Source organism: Callithrix jacchus, chromosome 17, assembly GCF_049354715.1.
Source record: "Callithrix jacchus isolate 240 chromosome 17, calJac240_pri, whole genome shotgun sequence".
Classification (NCBI taxonomy): domain Eukaryota; kingdom Metazoa; phylum Chordata; class Mammalia; order Primates; family Cebidae; genus Callithrix; species Callithrix jacchus.
In genome coordinates, this window is record NC_133518.1 from 73,810,076 (window position 1) to 73,832,705 (window position 22,630).

Genomic DNA, 22,630 nt, shown 5'->3' on the forward strand with positions numbered 1-22,630 from the left:
TTTGGATGCCTGAAAACAGCTGCACAGACTTGCTTGTGCTGATGCATTGATGTTAGCCTCTGAGCTCGGGGTGTGTGCCAGAGTGTGGATCAGCTGCTCTCCCAGAACTGCACTCCTGTAACACAGCCTGGCATTATTAGGTTGCAATTATTTTTGCCTAGAGCTGGCTATTCTTCATAGCCATTTTGCTTTTTATTAAAGTGAGATAAAAAGGATTTTGTGCTTGAAAAGCAGCTTTTTTGGCCATATCTTGAGCATAAGCATAGAATTTCTTATCATTTATAGGACTCAAAGAGGAAAATGAGTAACAAGTTTATTATCTTGTGGATAAAACATATTGCTACAATATAATGCCTTTTTGGTGAACCCTGGGAGTGGCGTACTTTTAGCAGGAAGTGAATTTCTAACTTCAAACCACTTTTAAAATTATAAGCAAGGCTTGAGTGCTTTCTATATCCCAGACAGTTTGCCTAAGGGTATTACATCACTTAATCCTCTCCCCGACCCAGTGAGATTGACATTATGTATCTATCTCCTTCCCTATTTTACAAATGATGGAAGTAGAAATTTGGCAGGGGAAGTGACTGCCCTAGAATACACAAGGAATCTGTCTTAAAGACCAGGTGTTTACTGTAATATATTGCCTCTCATGACTTGACTACAAAATCAAACAATAATTATAGTTACTTCCTCCCACAAAATGGTTTTACCAGTGTTAGAATGTTTGCATCCACTGAGACATCATTAAATGTGTAGTCATGGGGAGCAGGTATCAAACAGCAGCTCTCTCACACCTAGGTAAAGTGGTTGTAATCATTTATTTTTAAGCTACTCAACTATGTCCTTCATCATGATCTTGTTAATAATGCCAGGCCACTAAGGAGTTATAGTTCATGAAATTTCATCATGTAAGCTTTCCAAGGGCCCTCACCTGCTGAAATAACAACTTTCTTTAATTAAAATTTTATTCTCAAAAGTAACAGCTGTATGTTTTTTAGTTTAGTTAATAATAAAACTAATTATTGTGCTGCATCTTAGGCTACATCTATTTTGAATATGGGCACTTGTAGCTCTGTGTTCTCTGGCATCATTACCAAGGCAATATCAACTAAGCTGATGTTTCTATCAGGAGGTATTGGGAACACATTTTAATCAGACACATTTGTAAGGCAGTGTCTGTGTCCCGCTTTTGCTGTAAGCAATATTGATGGTAAGGGACTAAAGCTTCACTGCTCAGTTAAGTATACCTTACAAATTTAGCTATAGTAAGACAGAGATCATCTCCAAAAATATGCTCACTGACTTAATAACAGCTTAAAAATGATTTCCTATTAGGTGTAGTGATGTGCGCCTTTAGTCCCAGCTAGTCAGGAGGCTGAGGCAGGAGGACTGCTTGAGCCTAGATGTTTGATGCCAGCCTGGGCAACATAGCAAGACCTTTCTAAGAAAATTTTCCCATATAATAAGAAAAGTTTTACAAACATGGCTGAAAATATTACTATGTGAGACAAAATTTATACTTTGAAATGTCATATCAGGAAAACGAGGCTTCTACATTAAATTCACAAAGACCTCTCCAAGCTGTAGATTGTCTCTCTTGGATCCATCTTAGATGCCTGCATTTGTCTAAGTGATATCGAATTCTTCTTTATCAATGCATATGCATTCCTCATGAATTCTTTGAGTCCTCCTTCCCATTCTTCTGCCCCCTTTTAAATACTTAGAATCCTTCTGGAGGAGTGTGTGGAGAAGCGGACTCCTTTTGAATTGTGTTATACTTGGATGATAAAGAATGAGAGTTGCTCATCTCCTGCTCAATTAAGGGTTTTCAATTCCGGATTCTTGTAACTGGGTTTCTGTGCTTCCAGAAGAAACCAGAGAAATTTTATGCAAATTGCTTTTATATGTGCCTGGGTACAGTTAAGTAGAAAAAGGGTTGCAGAGAAAAAAAAGGGGCTCAATAGTTTTATTAAATTTTTGATGTGATCCATATTTCTTCATAAGTATTAAATGTCAGTGCTCTCGATCAGTAATTTTTTTTTAGTAGTGCCCTGTTCTTTCCATTTCAAAGACTAATTAAGAAATTAAGCAGCACTTCCTAAACTGAGGACTCAAGGTATCCGGGAATTTCTGCTGTTAAAGATAGTAAGTAAAATATGTCAATTTAAAGAAGATTAATACAAATTAATATAACCATTCTGTCCCACCCCAATCCCCAAAGAAAGAATGTTGGCGATGCTCTCTGAGACACTGGTAGTAGATATTCGATAAGGGAGTGTGCCATGACTCAGTCCCTCATTTCTATGGGCACTATTTTGAACCTAATTAGATGCCAAACTGTTTTAAATAGTTTTAATTCTATGCCTTATGTCATTTAACTTACATGCATAGTGAACCTTTGGTTAAAGACAAAGAAAACAAGAAACAAAGGCTGCAATGCAATTTATCAGGAGCGCGAAACGAATCCCATTTCTCTACGTTCATTTCAACAAAACCTTCACCATGTTTATAACAATGTGTATACACACATGAAAACAGGGTGTATGTGGCTATGTGTGTAAGTGTACATATGTATGTGCATGTGAGCGTATACACATATGTGTATGTAGACATGTATGTACAATTTACCAAATGAGGGCTATCAATAATTAAACTAGAGCCACAGCCACTAACAGACATACCTGGTCATCCTATGTAAAACTGAAAAATTTGCCTTTTATTTAAAAAAAAGGAAAGAGCCAAAAGGTGGATTGGATTTTAATCTTCATTTTATGCAATATATTTTACAATGTATATTAAATATAAGCTACTGATTAAAAATAGATAAATAAATTCCAAAATATAGAGACAGAAAATAGGGACATATCTCATTTGCTTTTTTTGAAAGAATAAAGGCTATCTATAATCTGTAATACTTTTTGTGGGTAAGTGATTGCAGGGAGCAGCATAAATACTTTTCTCTTATTGACCAATTAGAAACAAAATACAAAGATCAAAACCAGCCAGTTGACTTTTTACATGCATAAAACATGACATTTTCAAGCATTGTTTGGATGTTTTGTCTATTTTGGTACTTTAACGTGTCTTTAATGTACATTTTACTATTTATTCAATTCCTAAAGCCCAATATTTCAAAAGGTGTCTGTTTATAAATCATGTTTTACATAGATAAATAGAAAATAAATTAAACATCATTTCGCATTTGTTAAATGGAAAAAAGTAACATTGTTCCATGTATGTTGAGAGTATTACTAAATATTGCATTTCGAAGAATATTAGATTATCAATAATATGTTAATTGAAATATTATGCTTTCTTTAAAAAATCACTTGCTCAACCATTTTGTCCATAAAAAAATAATGAAATGATTACATTAGAAATACTGGTAAAGTGGAAGTTTCTCTATACCTCTGCAAGGGACTCAGATACGCTAGGTACTGAGAAGAACCGTAATAGTCTAACAAGTTAGAAGACAGGCCCTTAGTGAGAGCAGCTGGCCAGGGAAAGCAGAAGGGTGGGCAACATTTTGTGTCTTCTTTCTGATGCAATGACAGGGAGTTCCACTTAATAAGTCACCAGAAAAAATGGAAAGGTACTTGCTTGAATCCAGAGTGCACTCAGCACCCTTTTTCTCTAGGATGACTTTGGGTGAAAGGGAGCTCTTCTTTGACGGGAAGAAAATGTAGGCTATTGTAGAAAGTATAAGCATAGCTTTGATTAGGAGATGGAAGACACAGCGGAACGGGGTTTACTCCTTATATGAGGACAAGAAGGGGACCTCAGATTTATCTGAGTAGTTGGTGGCACACATGGCATAGAGCTTCTAACTAAGGAATACAGCAGCCTTGCTGTCCTAAAATTACAACTCAGAAGTCAGTGCTCTACCAGGAGTGGGAGCCTGGGCCCAAGTGCCTTTCTAGCTGGTTCCTGCCTGGATATCTGCTCCCAGTTAGGACCAGCTTGACCTTTCACTCCCTGCTGTACTGAGAGTTTTGCCTACCATCGTTTTCAGAGCTGCTTCTGCCACTTTTGCTACTAGGGATTAAAATTTCTTTATAATCCAAAAGCAGAAAAGAGCATTCACTGCCTGCCCCGTGGTCTCTTCCATGGGGCTAGCACATAATGACTGTATCTTGGTTCCTGTGGAAATTTAGCTGAAGCCCTAGAAGGGGCAGTTCCAGGAATAGTGCGTGTGTTTGTTTGTTTGGGGAAGATCTGTCTTGGACTACCGACACCCGGTTTGTTCTGTATCTGTGGTGTCATTCTGAAAAGAGTGAAAATACCCATATTTACTGAGCACCATTTAGTGGAAATTAATACCAGCTACTAACAGTAAATGCCATGTGCTGGGCAAGTCACATTACCTGATATCTACCTGAGCTCCACAAAAGCCTGGGAAGTTGGGAATTAACTTTCTCCTAGTTAATAAGCAAGAAAAGTGAAGCTCAAAGATAATAGGCAACTTCTCAGAGTCACAGAGTCAGTGATCAGTGGCATGGAGCTTGTGAGTTTTCCATTAGAAAGCAAAAATTCCTTAGATTTAAGCCAAAAGACTATTCAGTCTCATTTAAATATCACTTCATACTACTCACTTTGAAGATGATTGCTTTAAATATTTGAACAAATTATGGCTATATGTACTAAACTTGAGACTAATTTCCAGCATAGCATTTTCTAAACCAAAGATGATGTCAGAATTGCAAGGACCAGTTAGAGTCACTGTAGAAATTAACTGGATCCTCCTTTTTTCTTCTTCATTTCCCTGAAATAGCTTTCACCCATTGTTATCTAGTTGATCTCAGCCATCTGGTTGTGCAGCCAGCAAAGGAAAATGTCAAACTCAACAAAATGAGTAGTACTGCTTGAGTTGAATACTGAATATTTAACTTTTCTTTTTTTGCTCTACAAGATATTTAAACAGGAACATTGCTTAATAATACTTCCTAAGTTATTATCAGTTCCCTACAAACATTGCCATTTCCTCCAAATGGAAAGGCAGGCATTAGGACCATGAGTCAAACACTCTACCCTAATAGCTAATGACATATAAATTTGAGAGTTAACATTTACTTAATTGCTGAAGCGGTCATGCTAAGTGCATCATCTGACGTATTATCAGGTGTTAAAAGGATAATTTCTGAAGGAAGAAAAAAAATCTCTAAAACTAAGAGACAGTATTCTACTAAAAGCATTATTCAACTCTTTTAAAAAAATCTTCAGTTAAGAAGATTGTCTCAGTAGTTTGGAAATGGTTCCTGATGTAGAAACACATCTCTGTAATCTATGAAGGGAAGGGGAGTTCTGGTTATTTTGTGTTTCCTCCCAACACGTAGCCATTCTCTATGCATCTCTCCTGACCCCATAAACTGCATCTGTCAGGTTCCTTTGCCCCTTGCTTCCACCTGGGTTTTGCTAATGGAAGGCGTCAGCGGCAAGAGATCAAAGGGCAGAAGGAGAGAGAGCAGGCAGAGGGAGAGCCAGAGAGCGGCCTCTTCACGTTCCCTCTTCACCTTGGGATGAGGTTGGTTCTGGCAGGTAGCCCCTCCTCTCAGCTCCTGCTAACTGCTCCTAACACTGGCTCCTCCCCTAAGACCTGCAGACAAGAGGAAAAAACAGTTCCCTACTGTTATTAGGCTCCGGTGTATTCCTCACCTGTTGATCCCTCAACTTGCCTACCCATTTGACAGTACTATCTTTGTTAAAACCTCTTCAGTTGATTCATTTGAATGGAATTCCATTGCTTGATAGGACTCAGAGGAGATGGGGAGAGAGGCGGGGAAAGTCACTGGAATACCTGTGTCCTAATTCTGGCACTTGTAAACAATCTGGTATTAATCTACACAATTCTTCATGCTTTACTTTTATCTTCTATAAAAGGAAAATAATAACGATACCCATTTCACAAAGCACTGAGCCCTGTGAGTACAATAAGGTGCACCAGGAAATGTTACTATTAGTTTGCATGAAAAAAGGAGACTGCTTGGTTTCCTGTTTGAGTTAGTGTAAGTGTGGTCTATACTAATCTACTATATTGAAATGTTGCCTATTGGTATTAACTACTAATATGTATTTCTAAACTTTGGGATAGAATGATAGAACTGAGCCGATAGTTTGAAAAAGAGATAGTTTGATTCTGTCTTTTGCAACTCATACATTCTTTGAACCTCCAAAACTTATATTTTCTTTCTCCCTAATGGCTTACTCTGTTTCAGCTTAGAAAAGTTTGTTGGTAGCTACTGGAGGCAAACTAGGTTAAGTCCAATTCACATACACAAGATGTATCTCTGGGTTCCTAGTAATGACATGGTAACAGCAGCAGAAGTGGCACATGTCAGGGAAGAAAATGGCTTTCCCCCCAATTATGAAGCACTTGTGGACTATTACCAACAAAACAGAGCACAGTTCCTCAGTATGAGCATTCAGAAAACAAAAATATATCTTGCGATCTAGTCTGCCACATTTGGAGGAAGCACTGTGGCATGTATGCTGGGGAAGTTAAAAACTGGGATTTTGTCCCTGATTTATGGAAATTATGTGTGTGATCCTGCACAATAGCTGTCTTCATCCTCTAAACCTCAGCTGCAGCACCCAGAGTTTCGTGTGCCAGGATATCACCACGTCCACTGTTCAAACTCGGGATAAATAAATGTAGGCTTAGTGAGGGTCAAAAGAAAAAAAAAGGTTTAGAAAAGCAAGAAATACTACCTCGAGGAGGAGTGAGATCGGTTCTCTTGTTTGCTTTTCTTTTAGGTGAAATGTTAATGCATAGTCATAAAGGAGCAAATTCACAATTACACCCTAAAAACACCAGGCTACTGGAATCTTGTTTTCCAAATGCCTCGCCCAGTTTGAGAATGCCAAACATAACCTGTTTCAGATTCCTTTGCCCTCCCTTTTCTCAGCCCTCTTTTTAGTCCCTCTCCATATTCCCTCCTCCTTTTCCTTTCTGGACCTATCACTGCCACATCCCATCATCAAGAGGTGGAATTTAAAAACTGTGCTGTTAGAAAAAACCACTTTCCCATCCGCCTGCTCAGAGGCAAACGGGATAAGAGAAACTAGCTACTGTCTGTCCAGAGTTTTCTTTTTCTATTTGTGATGATGATAAACCATTTCCCCCCTGCACTGGCAAGCCTTTGGACTCTGTGTTCTGGGTACCTTGCTTCTTCATTCATTTTCTTCAAGTTTTTATTTGCTAGCTTATTTTCTGATTGCAAGATACTTGAGGGGTGGCTAGAATAGGACAGTTTTTTTTTTTAATCAGCATCATCAGTGAATGTTCTTGAGGCACTGAATGTGAAATACAGGCCTAAATAAACATGTATAAAATGTGCCTCTTTTTCCAGAAGTTTGCAATCCACCTAAAAAGCAGGAGCTAAATAAGTGATAAAATGTGATTCAACGTCATAAAAGTGGGGTGTGCAAATAATGAGGCACGAGCAATCGCATATATTGGTTACTGCCAGGGGCTCAACCACTGGTATATGTCTTACAAGAGAGATGTTAGTCCATTCTGACAACTTTTCATGAAAATATTGTGCCATTTTACAGATAAGAACAAAGAACTCAGAGAGTAGAGATGGTCTCCTACATAGTGTGATTTGCCAGATCCCACTACTTACTCTGTTAGGGAACAAATAATGAGTGGGCTAAACAAACAAACAAAAAAAAAAAATAGGAATTCAAGGCAGTGTGTTTAGTGAGAGCCAAGGCCCAGCAGAGATTCTCAAAGTGTGGTATCCAGACCAGTGGCATCAGCATCACCTGGGAACCTATCAGAAATGCATATGTTGTGGCCCCAACCCAAATCTACTCAATCAGAATCTAAACCTCTGGGCATTAAGGCTTAGCTATTTGTGTTTTAATAAGCCCCAGAGGTTATTTGGAGGCAGGCTACACTTGAGAACCATTGACCCAGGAACAATGCATTTCAGCTGAATGGGGAAGCAGGCAATCAGAGGCACAGGCGAGATGGTGAGGCTGGGTTGAGTGGCAAGCAGTGAGAATCCAAAGCTCTGAGACGGCAGCCTGCAGACCTTGCTGGGTGTGGATGGACCTGCTGCAGCACCCCTCAGTGAGTAGCCTGGTGTCCTGCCAAGGATAAAATGTGAGGACTATTGCTGGCTTTCTTAGACCAAGTGTTCCTGCTATCTCATTACTCTAAAGACAGGGATCCCTCTGCCTGAGAATTTAGACAGCTGCTTGTCCCCTGGTGAGGGAGCTCCTCTGCAGCCTCAAGGGAACTTTGAGAAAAGATGTTTGTGACCACTTAAAATACTCATGCTTCATTTGGGTGCTTATAAAACACTTTTAATCAAGATGGAATGCAAGTATCATCTCTGAATGCTTTGAGTTGAAGGGAAAAGTGAATGAGGGAGTGATTTGAAACACTTCTCTTCTTCCCTTGGAGCAAGACATTAAAGGAGTGAAACTTCTTGGTCAAGACGGAAACGGCCTGCCCTAGAGGGACGATTCAACGGGTCTCCAGGACAGGCCTTTGTCCTTTAGTTTTATTTTCACTTTAATTATTATAAAATCTGATTTAAGTGTGGACTATAGCCTCCAGTTCCAGCCAGCTGAAAAGATAAGCCCATTTGTTTGTATGGACAAGGCTGAAGCCAGATAAAAGAACCCTTTTAAATAACAATACCTCGCTAGGTGAGATTAAAGACATTTCTTCTTGCTGTTACCAAGGAAAATCATCATCTACTTGATTACACAGATGAGTAGAAAGTATCTCTTTTGCTATTGCTTGGGGTTGTGACATCATCTGGTGCCCACACTCTTTACTTTGGGGTCATCTGCTGTAATTCTGATAAAATGACAGAATAACAGGGAATCAGATGTCATGTTCCCCAACTCTATAATGAAAACTTTAAAAATGTTTAGTCCCAAATTCTCCTTGGAAAACATTTTTTATGGGTAAAATACATAGAGTTATATCAAACTCAGTCGTGGTGTTGTTTTCAATGAGCTATACGTTAGATAATCTAGAACTAATCAATTTCTATTGGGTTGTAATGAAATGTTAAACAAGTGGACCTTCTATCTTTTATAGAATTCTGGCATTTAAAACTGACTGATTTTATCTACCTGAACCTTAAGGAAAAATCAAAGGAAACTTGATCCCAAAAACATTAGTACTTAGTGCTTTGTGCATACATATGCTCAAAGAATATGTATCCACGGTGTAGCAGAAAACATCTTACTGAAGCCTGTTTCGCTTTCTTCATGGAAATTTCAGTTGATGGTTCATTTTAGTAAATAATACAGAGCATGGTATTCCTATCAATTGATCATGTCAATTAATTTGCAGTGGAGAGTTTGTGGGACCATGGACTTCTCATTTCTCTTTAACCAAGTCTTCCCTGGGTTATTGCAATTCCATGTGGCTCAGAAAACACTAATCATGTTCATCAGATAAATAAGTGCATATTTATTTCAGGTTCTTCTCAGAAGTTATCTTGGGTAGCTTCTGTTGTCTTCCCAGAATTATGTTATAGCATTTGGTTGTGACTCCTAATCAGCTCTCTGAGCTGTCTTGTATCCTCAAGAGAAAAAAAACCAGGACACTTTGCTGCTGGATCAAATGAGGTATACAGTAGTAGAAGGTGACATGGAGAGCTACTAGATAATTCAGAGAGAAAGTTCAATTCCCTGTCACCCAAATTCCAGCCTTCTTGGCTGTATGCAACCTTTGATATTGAATATGCTATGAATTATGACAGAATTATGACAGGTTCATAGATTTTCTTACTCTTTCCCAGATTTTTAATCTTTCTTTTAAAATATACAAACCCTTTACATTTGTCCCATGTTGAAAGAGTAAGAAGAACAAACTATAAAATCCCGTCAATGCTATGCCTCCTTCTGGCTCTCTTCTCCTTTCTCTACCCAGCATGGTGCCTCACTGCCAGACTTCTCAAAGGCATTTTTTTTTCCTCTCTGGCTGATGTCCCTATCACTAGCCTTGCTATTGCTGAGGTCACCGGTATGTTCTTTTTAACCTAGGGTCTGCTTTCTTTTCTTCCGTGGCAGTTCTGCACCTGTGGACATTGTCACCGTTTTCTTCCTTCAAACACTCCCCTACCTCTTCTTACTTGATACCATTCTCTTCTGGTTCTTCCAAGTTTCCTACTATGCCTCACTTCCTATTCAGGTTTTATTTTCTTAGCCCCATATTTGAATATGACTGTGCTGATAACTTCATTTTGACAGTCTTCTCAAAGACTATATATACTCATATATTGTCTTTAAGAGCAACTGTGTCCTAATGACTTCCAAATCTGTGCCTTTAAGACAGGTCGTTTGCCTGAGCCCTAGACCCCAGACTTTTTGTTCATGTGTTTTCCGATCATCTCTACATACTTGTTCTTTCTGTATTTATAGCTAACGCACTGCATTCCACTTCCTTACCCAAATCAGAACCTGGAATGTATTATTATTATTATTATTTTAAATTTCTGTCACCCCCTCCTTGCAGCTCATAGATGGCAGTTTCTGACAGTTGACATCCTACATCTGTCTCTCTCTGATGTGTCTCTTTTCTCTGTTGCTGCCACCCTTGTCTTCACGTCTTCATCATCTCTGCCCTAGATTATTTCTTTTGCTTTCCAGTAGACTTTCTGTTCCAGTTATACAACCCCAGTGTCTCAGGGAGAAGCTTTATGAAATGACTGTCCATCATTTCATTGCTCTGCTTATAAACCTTACATGGCACCTTAAGTCTTTCAGCATTACATTCCAGTTGTATAGAGAGCCTTTCCCGACTCTAGGATTTTAGCCTAGCTCCACTTCTATGCTCTTCTGCTTCTGCCTGTTTCTAACCTACTGCTATATCTGTGTATTTACAATTCTTGAACACTTTTTTGTATCTCTGCCCTTGCACCTGCTGGTTCTTATGTTTATGCCTCTTTTATTCTGATTATTTCCACATTACCTTGCCCCATTAGCAAATATCTGCTCAACTTCTAATGCTAGGCTCAGTATGACCTCTTGGAAGCTTTTTCCTGTGTGTTTCTCATTTCCATACACAATAGAAGTAAGTACTCTTTCTTCTGTGATTCTACAGTCTGAGACAGGTGCCTCTCCAAGTGCACTGCAAGTTTGTGGCCTGTCTTCACCATTTGTGTAAGCTCTGTGAATGGCTTTTATGGACATTCTTATACCAAATGGCAAAGAACAAATAGTCAATAACATTTTACAAAAAAGGATAAAAGGGACAAAAATTTAAGTGAACTGAAAATATGATTGCTTGACATTGAGTATTAGGTCATTAGCATGCCAGAGCTATCACATGCTGGCTCACAAGAGCCAACTGTTTAAAAATCAGGAATTTTGCCAGCTGGTTGTTAAGCCCTTTGTACCTTGAAACTAGGCATGGTGGGAATATTTACACTACAGAAATCAGCAAGCACCACAAATCAGGGCTTTTGTTTTTCAGAGACAGTTAGCTGCAGACTACTGATATTCCTGATTACAGTGCAGTCAATTAATTCATGCTCATGTCCATCAACCATGTGATACCACCGGAAATCACAGATTCCTGTTTCTGTCTGTTCATATCCTAAATAACTCTCTGTGCCTTTTCTCTCTATTTCTCTACCACCTCTGCCTTGGTTCCTGTCTTCATTGTCTTTGCCCTAGAAAACTACTGGTTTTCTCCCAATAGATGCTACCACTCTAAGACTACTATTGTTAAATCTACCACTGGAACAAGGTTTGAGCAAGAGTCCTGCCAGTATGGACTTGAAGAAGACGGTTATGGTTGACTACTTGGGAATGATAATGTATAATGCTTTATTATATAAAAAGGGGCACTTTATTTATTTATTTATTTTGAGACGGAGTTTCGCTCTTGTTACCCAGGCTGGAGTGCAATGGCGTGATCTCGACTCACCGCAACCTCCACCTCCTGGGTTCAGGCAATTCTCCCACCTCAGCCTCCCGAGTATCTGGGATTACAGGCACGCGCCACCATGCCCAGCTAATTTTTTGTATTTTTAGTAGAGACAGGGTTTCACCACATTGACCAGGATGGTCTCGATCTCTTGACCTCATGATCCACCCACCTCGGCCTCCCAAAGTGCTGGGATTACAGGCTTGAGCCACCGCGCCCGGCCCAAGAGGGGCACTTTAAATTTATCAGTTCCTTGTGAAGTAGTTTTTATTTATTGATTTATTTATTTCGGTTGTAGTGACAGGTGGGTTTCTATAGATTGAATCTGTGGCCATGGTACTCATTTCAGTATAATTGGCCAAGGTTAGGTTACATCCTGTAGCCATGCAACAGTGACAGTAATTTGATCGCAATGACGTTGACCCTGTGACTTTTGACTTCATAATTGTCTTGCTGTAGTCAGCTGGCCAACAGCATTTCATCATTGAAAATATCCACCAGGAGGAATATCATGGGGACAGTTATTAGAGCCATCTCCATCTTGACTTTGCCCCAAGCTTGGTCTGGGGAAAAAGCTACTTAATGTTGCCTCAGCAGCAATTTGCTGCCTCCCAGCCTGGTTTTAAGTATATCCATAATTAACACTGCGGGTAGAGGTGCAAGAATGCCACATTTTCTTCTACGCCACGCAACCTCATTAAGAAAGTAAAACGTTTGTGAGTCTTTCATGCAGTCTTTCTCCCTCTGGGTTGTTGAAGCTCTCTGGATGTCAGCACAGCACTATGGGCCAGGAAAGTTCAGAGAATTACTTCAATAATATGACAGCCTCTTCCATTTAAAACGGAATTCAATGCTGGCTTCCCTTGGAGGTATTCATTGAAATTCCGTGCATGATCCATTCCTCTAGTCATTTAACAATGTGTCTCATGTTTGCCCTGATTTTAAAAAGAAAGAAAGAAAGAAAACCAGCTTTGTGTTTGTGATAACATGGATCAGGATAGTATAATTGCAGTGAAGAGGCCCCGAGCTTGCAGTAATAGGATGGTTCATCTGATGTGTACTGCCATTAGAAAATGACCCATCCGTGAAGGTTCTCGGGGGACACTAAAGAGGCTTTTAAGAATTACACTCTGTGTAGTATGAAAGCTAATGAGCAAAAGAGGAAGTACGAAGAAAAACTACTGCTTCAGGAAGCGTGGTTCCTCTTAGGGCCTGTCACAGCTCCCCTCAAATTCATCTGGATAGACTGGTCTTTACCAGGATGAGTTCTGCATTACCCCCGTGCCCATGCAGGCTCCCTGCAGGTCATCCTGTACCAAGTTCCCAAGCAATTGAAAACAGTGAATAATAAATGGTAAGGAAAAGAAAGGATGGATAAAACAATTGCCAATAAATAAAGTTAAAAAAAAAAAGACTTTACATCAAAGATGAAAGAAGCGATAATGAACTTCAATAGCAAAAAAATATAAAGGGAAGAAAGCAATATCTTGTACATCCTATTTAAAATACGTTTCAGAATCACTTTATGCTATTTTGCTTCCTATATAAGGACAGAACAGCACCTAATTATGATTTCAAGAGTATATATTTTAAACTGTATCTTAATTTCTTGGCATGTTTGAAAATAATGTCTTCCAGTCTAGTCTATACTACTTTCCTCTTTTAAAGGTTCTACTCAGGATTTTAGATTACACAAATTGGGAGGTTGGCATATAGGCAAAAGAAAGAGTCACACCTTGTTTATCAAAGTTAGCCCCACTTGGTCTACATTGTCATTCCTTGGATTTATCTCCTGGGAGTTGAATTAGAGTAAGACAGAGTCTACAAAGACCAGTGAAATCAGACGCCTTCCTTGTGCCCAAGAATCCCTGGTTCTGACAGGCTTCATTGTGAGTGAAACTGAGGAGGGTCTCCTCTACTTTACCTGAAGGAGAAGTTGCAGGTAGGAACATCCATGACCCCAAAATCCACGTCTCTGAGGCATAAGGCAGTGGCTCCTCTTTCATTAAAGCATAGCAACACTAAAATATCAAGCTGTGTATCTGTTTTCTCCACCTGAGGCTACTGTGAACACCACAGTGCTATCAACAGAAGAAGATATTTCTGTCTTAAAGACGATGTGCCCCTGCAATGAAGTGGGAGGGGGAAACAAATCCATAGTGTTCATAGAACTAGAGAGCAGATTGACAGTAGTCTATGAATTCCAAAAGTATACCCATCTCCATGTGGCCTGAGGGAGGTTGATTTCTCCAGGCCCTCATCTGATGTCCCAGGTGGTTTGGCAGTCCTTGTGTATCTTTTTTTTTTTTTAATTTATTTTTATCTTTCAAATAATATTAATACTATCCTTGTTTCCAGAGGCCAAGTAACTTTCCCAGAGACACCCAGTAGCCTGGAACACTCAAATCATTGAATTGATCTTATATTTAATGTAGAATTAAGTTATTTGTGTATTTCAAGATTTAAGATTATTTTGAGAAAACAAGCCAGAAAAAAATACACAGTCTCTTCAAAGATTGTGAGGAAAGCCATTATTTGAAATGGTCCTAGTAATTAAAAACTATAGTATCACTGATTAAAAATGAAGTAAATGAAGGGTAAGGGGTCTGTTTGAATAGCCGCCACCCATACCCCACCCCTCAACTGTCTTCCTGGTACCTCACTCTCTACGTAACAAGCCTTCAAACTGTCACTGAGTGATATGAGTTGATTCTGACAGGCCGTCATGTTTTACCTTTAATTTCTCCTGTTTTTCTTTATTTGCTATTAATAAAATCTTGTTCAACAAACTGTGGAGCATAACTCTTATCTTTTTTTACTTGTTTGAACTATTGAGAAAACAATTAATGTAATAAGCAGTCATTGAATACTTGCCACATAACAGGGATTATGTGAGGTGTATGAGAGCTGGAAGAATGTATAAATAAATGGTGCTACAATTTAGCACACAAAAGCGAGCATGCCAAAGTGAGAAAACCACAACTTAAATTTTAGCTACAATTCCTCATACTAACTGTGTGACCTTAACAAGTTACTGTATCCTCCTAAGTCAGTTTTCTCTTCTGCAAGCGGAGTTTAGTAATGTTGACTGCCCCCTAGGATTGTTGTAACAAGAGCTTAATTCGCTGCTTGGCTTAGAGTAAGTGATCAACAAATATAGCTAGTTTCTAATGGAAAATCCGCAAAGAAGATAAAGGACCGAAAATTGATAGGAAGCCAAGACAAAGAACCAGGCAGATGCTGTAAAGTGGCAAAATACACAAACTGTAAAACTTTAGCTAAAGGACAGGGCTTTTCTGGATAAGCAGTTTTCTTCTACATGTTATTCACCAGCTATGCCATGAAGCTAAGCTACTGTGGTTCTACCTCACACCATGTAAAAAGCAGAGTTTGATTCAGAAGCTAGGCTTTTGGTGGTTCCTGTGAAATTTCCAAGAGAATTTATGTGTTTTTTATATTAAACAGCTCGCTAATTCTAATCATTTGAAAAGACATTCTACCATATTAAGATTACTTCCCTTACTAAACACATGTATATCACACTGCGTGGGTGGATTGGGAGAGGCTGTGAGAATTGGCCAGCTTCTGAGGAAACGTGCTCAGTATAGAAATTTGCTCTCTTCACTACTCCCTTCCCTGTTTCAACCTCCATAACTAACAGCAGGCATAACAGAAAGGCAGAAATAGAGATTACTATTTTGTCTGTCTTTTCATTTATTTCCAAACTATTGCAACTGTAACAAACTACTCAAATAAGAGTTAAAATAATATTACTCACAGCCATGCCATTCTACAATCCCTAATCAACTTACATTCTAATTGTTCATAATTGTGCCACATGAAGATAAATGTTTTCTTGACTGAATATTAACGGAATATCCTCAAACTACAAATAGTATGCAATGGTTGTAGAAAACATATTCCATTTCAGATCTATACAACGCAGACATTTTAAACCTTATATACTCCTCGGTCTTTGTCAAGTGCGTTCTTTTGTTTGCTGGGAGGCATTTGTCCATTTCCTAACCTTTTTACCTCCAGAAAATAAATGACACATGTGACTTGAAAATTGAATCGATCTTGACTGAAAAAGAAATAATAAAAATAGCTAATGTCTTTATCAACTCTGTAGCGAGCCTACGGGGCAGATACTGTTGCTGCTTCCATTTTGTAAGATGCATTATATCTTGCTAATCCTCAATAAATATGAAAAAGTGATCATTTCACAGCTAAGAATTGACAAACTGGAACACATTTCTCATTTGAATAGACAAGATCAGCAGTTCCCACCCGTGCTGCCTTCTCTGCCTTCGGGGGTGGTGTGTCCCAGGCAGACATTGTCGGTTCATTTGTAGGTCACTGCTATTTCATTTCTATTTGTCTATTTCTGAACCAGAACTCAGATTCACATCCAGACAGCTGCCCGTTTTAAAGACTATTCTGTTCTCTACCTTCTGTGACATAATTTAAAGAAACGCGTACCCCCAATTAAACCATCGCAGGTGTAAATTTCTTGCCTGGAGAGAGAATTGAGAAATGGATGGGATTCATGAATATAAATTGGGCTCTCCTTACATTAAAGTTTTCATTTTGAAATGGTACTCACTCCCCACATAAATCCTTATTTGCCTTAAGTGTGTTTACCATGGGAACCCCAGTGTGTAGAGCTGGTAGCCCATTGCTATGCATAACTGAATATTAACGTTCACAAATCATCAGGCAGAGGAGGCCTAGAGAAGGAGATGCTGTGGCAGGGCAGCTGCATTTGGGCTGGCAACAAAGATGAATCCTGCTTTCACAGGCTCTGCACCTTTGCTGGGATGAGGCAACCCAACCTGCCCACTCTTTTTCTCTCCTTAAATATTATTTGTTATTAAGGATTGCTTCCTCTTCCAAGCAAGACATTCTGCTTTCTGAATATCTTCACAGCTCTATTATTTTCCCTTCACACAAATTTTGTTTAGAAGATGGTGTATTAAATGAATCTCTTAAAGGCCACCTAATTTATTTTTAAACAGATGCCTCTGTGAAAGGATGGAAGGTTTCAATAAGGAAATACACAAATAATCTGCAGACACTAAGTGACCCGCCCCTCTTTCCCTCACTTCCCTCTTCTCCTTCCCTCCTTTCCTCTTCTTTTTGTTATTAGTTTGTTTACATTGTAGCTGTATATATTCTGCAAAGCTCCATTGAGGTCAAAAGCCTTTCAGTGTATGAATAAATATAGTCAAAAGTATCAAATGGCACTCATCTCATTTTCAACTTGTGCTTTCAATTTTCAGCCAGAAGTACAGCCCTATTATAGCCACAATTACATGGACTTGAGAGTGAGTTTACATTGCCTGGTCTTTGTTATAGAACTAAATCAGAGGGAAATTTTTTGGTCATAGGTTTTCTATGATCATCTCAAGTTATTTTATTATGTATATAATAATTTATGGTACAAAGAGCTTTATGTGGTTTGAAATAATGTCATAATAAAATGATAAAATAGCCACAGAAGTTTTCAGGGCAATTGGATCTATGAATCACAATGAAAGACCTAGCCAATGAAAAACAATCAAAATCTATTTTCTGCAATTAATGTGAAAAGAATGTTCTCTCAGGTCGTGTCTGCAAATGAGACCAGAGAAGTAGAAGTAGTGAAAATGGTAATATGGGCTTAATCGCATTTCTTGTTCCCAGGTCTGATGGTTTTTCCTTATCATATAAACCTCAAACACTGTAGGTATCAGAATTCTGAGCTTATCTTGTTAGTCTTTTTTGTTTTCTTTGAGACAAGAGTCTTGCTCTGTCGCCAGGCACCAGGCTGGAGTAGCGCGATCTCAGCTCACTGCACCTGCACCTCCCGGCTTCAAGTGATTCTCCTGCCTCAGCCTCCTGAGTAGCTGGGACTACAGGCGCACGCCACAACGCCCAGCTATTTTTTTTTTTTTTTTTTTTTTTGTATTTTTAGTAGAGACGGAGTTTCACCATGTTGACCAGGATGGTCTCGATCTCTTGACCCTGTGATCCGCCCGCCTCAGCCTCCCAAAGTGCTGGGATTACAGGCGTGAGACACCACGCCCAGCCCTTGTTAGTCTTAAATAGACGTACCAAGCATATTAAAGGAAGGTTCTATCAACTGTGGACAGAATGTAGCTCAAGGAAATGTGGCCATTATACCTAACTATATTCATAATATGTGCTGTCTTAAAAGAATTTAAAATAATTCAATAAATTGAAACCACTATGATTTAGGGTAATAAGAATGTAAAACAATGAGACACATAAGGAAAGACAAAGGGTAGCTTTTTAGATTACACACTGGTTCCACTCGCCAATTGCAGGCATAGGCCAGACCTCCCAAACTGGCCTTTTTCTAAGCTTGCTCTCTGGTTCTCCAAACTGAGGAAGCCTCATTTGATGAACTGAGCCAATCTCCTAATTCAGTGACTATTTAAAAGCCATGTTTTCATATTTCTGAAATGAATGAAGATATATTTTTGTATATCCAAGGATAGTTACGTATTGTCTTCTATAAAGACTGTAATATAATGTGATCCTTCTTCAATATAAAGACTCTTAACAGGCACTCAATATATAGATTATTTATTAATGATGCATATTGATTAGCTATATTTTAACTTTTGGTTTCAATGTTAAAAATCTGATTGTGAAACCTAGTTTATATTTGTGTTATGAAAATCTAGGACTTTAAAGATTCTTTTCTCTCAGAGAATTGTATTAAGATAGTGGTTCCACTTATTCTCAGGTACTCTACATGGTTAATAGTATGAGCTCTGGCAGAAGCTTATTATACGGCATAAAGTGAATCTGTTTCATTTCTCTACCACTGTGTCATTTTCACCTAAATCATAACTTTCTTCCCAACATTTACGAGAACAATCCACAGGCTTCCTTTATAAGGATGCATTTTAAACCACTCATTGAAGTGAGGATTTAAATAACTAGAATAAATAAATTCTGGCCTACTTGGAAAAAAAAAAAAAGAAAGCAAACAAACTTACCCACCCACAATGACATGAACAGATAAATTTTTGAATATTGTATTCTGTATTATCTATTATATATATTAATATTTGGTTACATTTTGGAGTATTTTACCAAAAAAAATTCTCTCTGAAGCTAGTGGTGAAACAGAATAAAAATATCGCATGCCTTCCACTTGCTGTTGCCTTTTTGTCTAAGGCAGTGGTTACTGTGAATTCCTCAGGGTAGTGAGTCATTTGGTTCACTAGAACACAAAGAAAATAAAATTCATCCAAAATGAATAGGCTGTTTGGTGGTCTCTACGTGTGAAAAGAGATTGTCCAGGAAGAGGGGATAGTAAGGGAATGAGTCAATTTAATTTTAAAATATCTTGACAGATAATCTGTGAATTCCCCAAATATCCTCAAAACCAAAGAAAAAGCCAAATATGAAAGGTATAATTTATAGTAGTCAACTGGGCTCAATAGAATTTTCTGTTTTTGTGCCATGAAGAATTTACCATTGTCACATATGTTCAACAGACCATTCTGCCTGACAATGGAAATGTCAGTGAATTTTTGAAGCCATAATCTTGTTCATTCTTAGAAGTAAAAAAAGAAAAAATGCATTCTTAGGGAATAAACATCTGATAACTCATTCTGGATGTGGAGATTGAGTTGTCTGAAGGCTGCCTCCTGAACCAGTCCCTTTACCCCATGAAACATCACAGTGTTCATTCTGGCACAAGCAGTTCAAGAGGTCTCTTTTCTTCCCAGGTTACCAGCCAGTTTTGTCTGGTCAGCAGGGATTCCAAGGCCTAATAGGAGTGCAGCAGCCACCTCAGAGTCAGACCGTGATGAATAACCAAGGAACTCCGATGCAAAGTGTGATGGTTTCCTACCCAACTATGTCTTCTTATCAGGTGCACATAAGCAGCTTGGAAAATTTTGGGTTATTAAGTAGCACTTGCCAAAGTGGAAGCTGTGGGTATGGCCCTGGTTTGCGTGGTTGGCTGGGTAGTGGGTGCTTGGCCCATAATTGTTGATAATTCACTTTGAATCAAGATTTAAACAGAAAAGTAGAAAATGGAAAATGCATGCTTCTGTAACTTCTGTGGCATTTGAATACCCTGCTAAGTTTATTTCCATATAAACTTCATATTCACGGACTAAAATGCATTGGTCTACAGTCTCATTCATAAAGATCTTTAGAAATTTTATTGCATTTGTTTATTGGTAGAAAGTCCTCATGACAAATTTCCACTCATTTTTGTACACATCCAAATAAACTTCATTTTTCCATAACTTTAAGTTATAAGAGATTTTAATATGACATCTCAGATTCATTGAAAGGGCATTTATAGTTCCTAACAACTCCATTCTTTGGACCAAACCCAAGTTGAGTATTAGAAAAGCGTTATGTGTTCTTTTGTAATGTGCATTCTAAAATACCCCAGGATAGAAATGAAGAGTTAGTGAAATGGTATAATAATTAAATTTAACTGTTCCAGGTGCTTCTGACCCTCAAGGACATATCCTAGGGCCCTGTACCCTACTATTCTCACTCACATTGCATCAACTTCTACCTACAAGCTCCACAATAAGTGTTTTCTAAAGTTGGTTGAAAGTCTAACAGGTGCCCAGGATGAAAGTCCATTTTACTATGGAAGGCTCCAGGCCACTTTCCATAAAACCAGAAAGGGAGCATGGCTTTTCAAACTGAGAAAAAACCAAACTGAGAAAAAATCTAGACTTTAGTTTCTGGAGGTCATCAAGAGAAAATGGAAGGAAGCTCAGAAATATAACCTTCTGAGCATCTACTGCATTCCAGGCAGTGTGCCGGGCACTGTACCCCATCCCTTCAATCCTTTCAATGGCACTTTAAAGCAGGGATGTCATTATCACCATGGACTAGGGAATCAGAGAGGTTAAGTGACTTTCCTAATGTGAAACAGCTGATAAATGGCAGAGCTGGAATTGATGATCTGTTAGGAACTCAAAAGGTTGAATATTTATTATGACACCATGTTGCTTATTGTACATCTCAAAATAGCCTCTTCATACAGGGTTCTTGCTTGTGTCTTTTTACAGGTGCCAATGACCCAGGGTTCTCAAGGACTGCCCCAGCAGTCATACCAACAGCCAATCATGCTACCTAACCAGGCAGGTCAAGGGTCACTCCCAGCCACTGGAATGCCTGTTTACTGTAACGTCACACCGCCCACCCCTCAGAACAACCTTAGGCTGATTGGCCCACACTGCCCCTCCAGCACTGTCCCAGTGGTGTCGCCTAGCTGCAGGACAAACTGTGTGAGTATGAGCAATGCCGGTTGGCAGGTCAAATTCTGAGAGCTCTGGCTGTGGTACATTTTTTCAGATATTTCTCATAGCCTTTGATGGAAGAGGAACAAGGTGGGAGAACAGGCTGAGGACTTAAGTATTCACTCAACACTCAAATGATTGCTGCTGGTATTCTGTAAAAAATAAACAAAGACTAATACACACGTTAGCTGGTTAATGGTGCATATTTCTGTCATGTCTGCTAGGTATGCCTTTATAGCTTAGCTAGTGACATGAATTCATCAAGGTAAGATTTTCTCCTACCACTGAATACCACTGTGTACACTATAATATCCCTAATTTGGATTAGTTTTGTACTTTGTGTTGAGTTTGTGATGCTAAAAGTATTTAAAAATTATATACTAAATCACATTGTACCAAAGCTGTAATGGAAAAGAAAAGAAGAATTGATGAATTGAAGGAATAATTTATATACATTATAGAGTTTTCTTTTTTAATGGATATATACTGTATTGTAGTGTTTAATCAAAATAAAACTATTTGGCCTTATGGAGGAAGGTCATGTTTTTACCACCAGTTTGGTTCACTGTGTCTTCCCATGTGTGTTTTCTTATGTGTCACTGTGTTCCCTTCAAACACTATTTCATGACTACTGCATGGAAAAGGTATTTCAGGTTTTTATAAGTCAACTGGCATCACATGGGGACATGTTGTAGCAAAGTCTTAACCAGCTATAGTTTATTGTCATAATACTAAGGGGTCCTGAAAATAAGATGGTATCTATTTCATTCATTCATAGAGTTTGCAGTTTTAAAATATATACCTTCCTATTATAGGATTATTAAAACTATGTAGTTATACTTCACCAACTAGGAAAACCTGCATGCCATCATTAACAGCAGCCCTATACCAAACCCTGTTCTACCTTCACATGAGTTTCATCATGTACCTGAAAACAAGGTATCTTTGTTTAGAGGAAACTTAGAAGAGGCATGGTCTAATCCTGCCTGTTGTATTGGGTCGTACAACGAAAAGTGCCTCTAGTATTAACAGTGAGTCAGTAACTCAAAAGTGCTAATGTTTGTCCCATTAATTTAAAACAAAGTAAATATAGAAATGATTTAATTGCAAAGATCTAGAACATTGGAAATTCCATTTAGATGAAGCCTATGGCTACCTAATGACTCTCTGAGAAATAACAGAACTGTGAACTCTGAGATTTGGCCCTTCTGGAAGATATTTAATGGGGAAATAAAACCCCTTTGTTTTCACTTTAGTATCACAGCACAATAACTAATAGTTTTGTATTTTATACTTTCTGCCTAAAAGCCGTTAATACCTACTGGAGGAATATAGAGAGTGTATCTGGATAATTTCCACTGATTTTCATATTGTCACATTTTTTGTTAGAATTGCTATTTTCATGTTGTTCAGCTAGGGGGAGAGTCAAGCAACCAGT

At 38.6% G+C, this 22,630-nt stretch overlaps 1 protein-coding gene and 1 long non-coding RNA gene across 51 annotated transcripts in view; one reads left to right on the forward strand and one right to left on the reverse strand.

Annotated features, from left to right (window-relative positions):
- The window catches only part of ARPP21 (cAMP regulated phosphoprotein 21), a 160,664-nt gene extending 138,917 nt beyond the window's left edge, over window positions 1–21,747 (forward strand). For all 50 annotated transcript variants that reach the window (XM_008983987.4, XM_078354527.1, XM_078354541.1 and 47 more), the window contains 2 exons: window positions 19,648–19,793; window positions 20,962–21,747. In XM_008983987.4, the coding sequence (XP_008982235.2) occupies window positions 19,648–19,793; window positions 20,962–21,219 (404 nt within the window). In that variant the 3' untranslated portion in view covers window positions 21,220–21,747. The remainder of the gene's footprint in view (window positions 1–19,647; window positions 19,794–20,961) is intronic.
- On the reverse strand, window positions 12,623–13,962 carry LOC128930008 (uncharacterized). Its single transcript, XR_008477469.2, has 2 exons — window positions 13,824–13,962; window positions 12,623–12,834 (listed from the first exon to the last, which is right to left on the reverse strand). It is a non-coding gene; the product is annotated as an uncharacterized LOC128930008 (long non-coding RNA).
- Window positions 21,748–22,630: the final 883 nt, after the last annotated feature.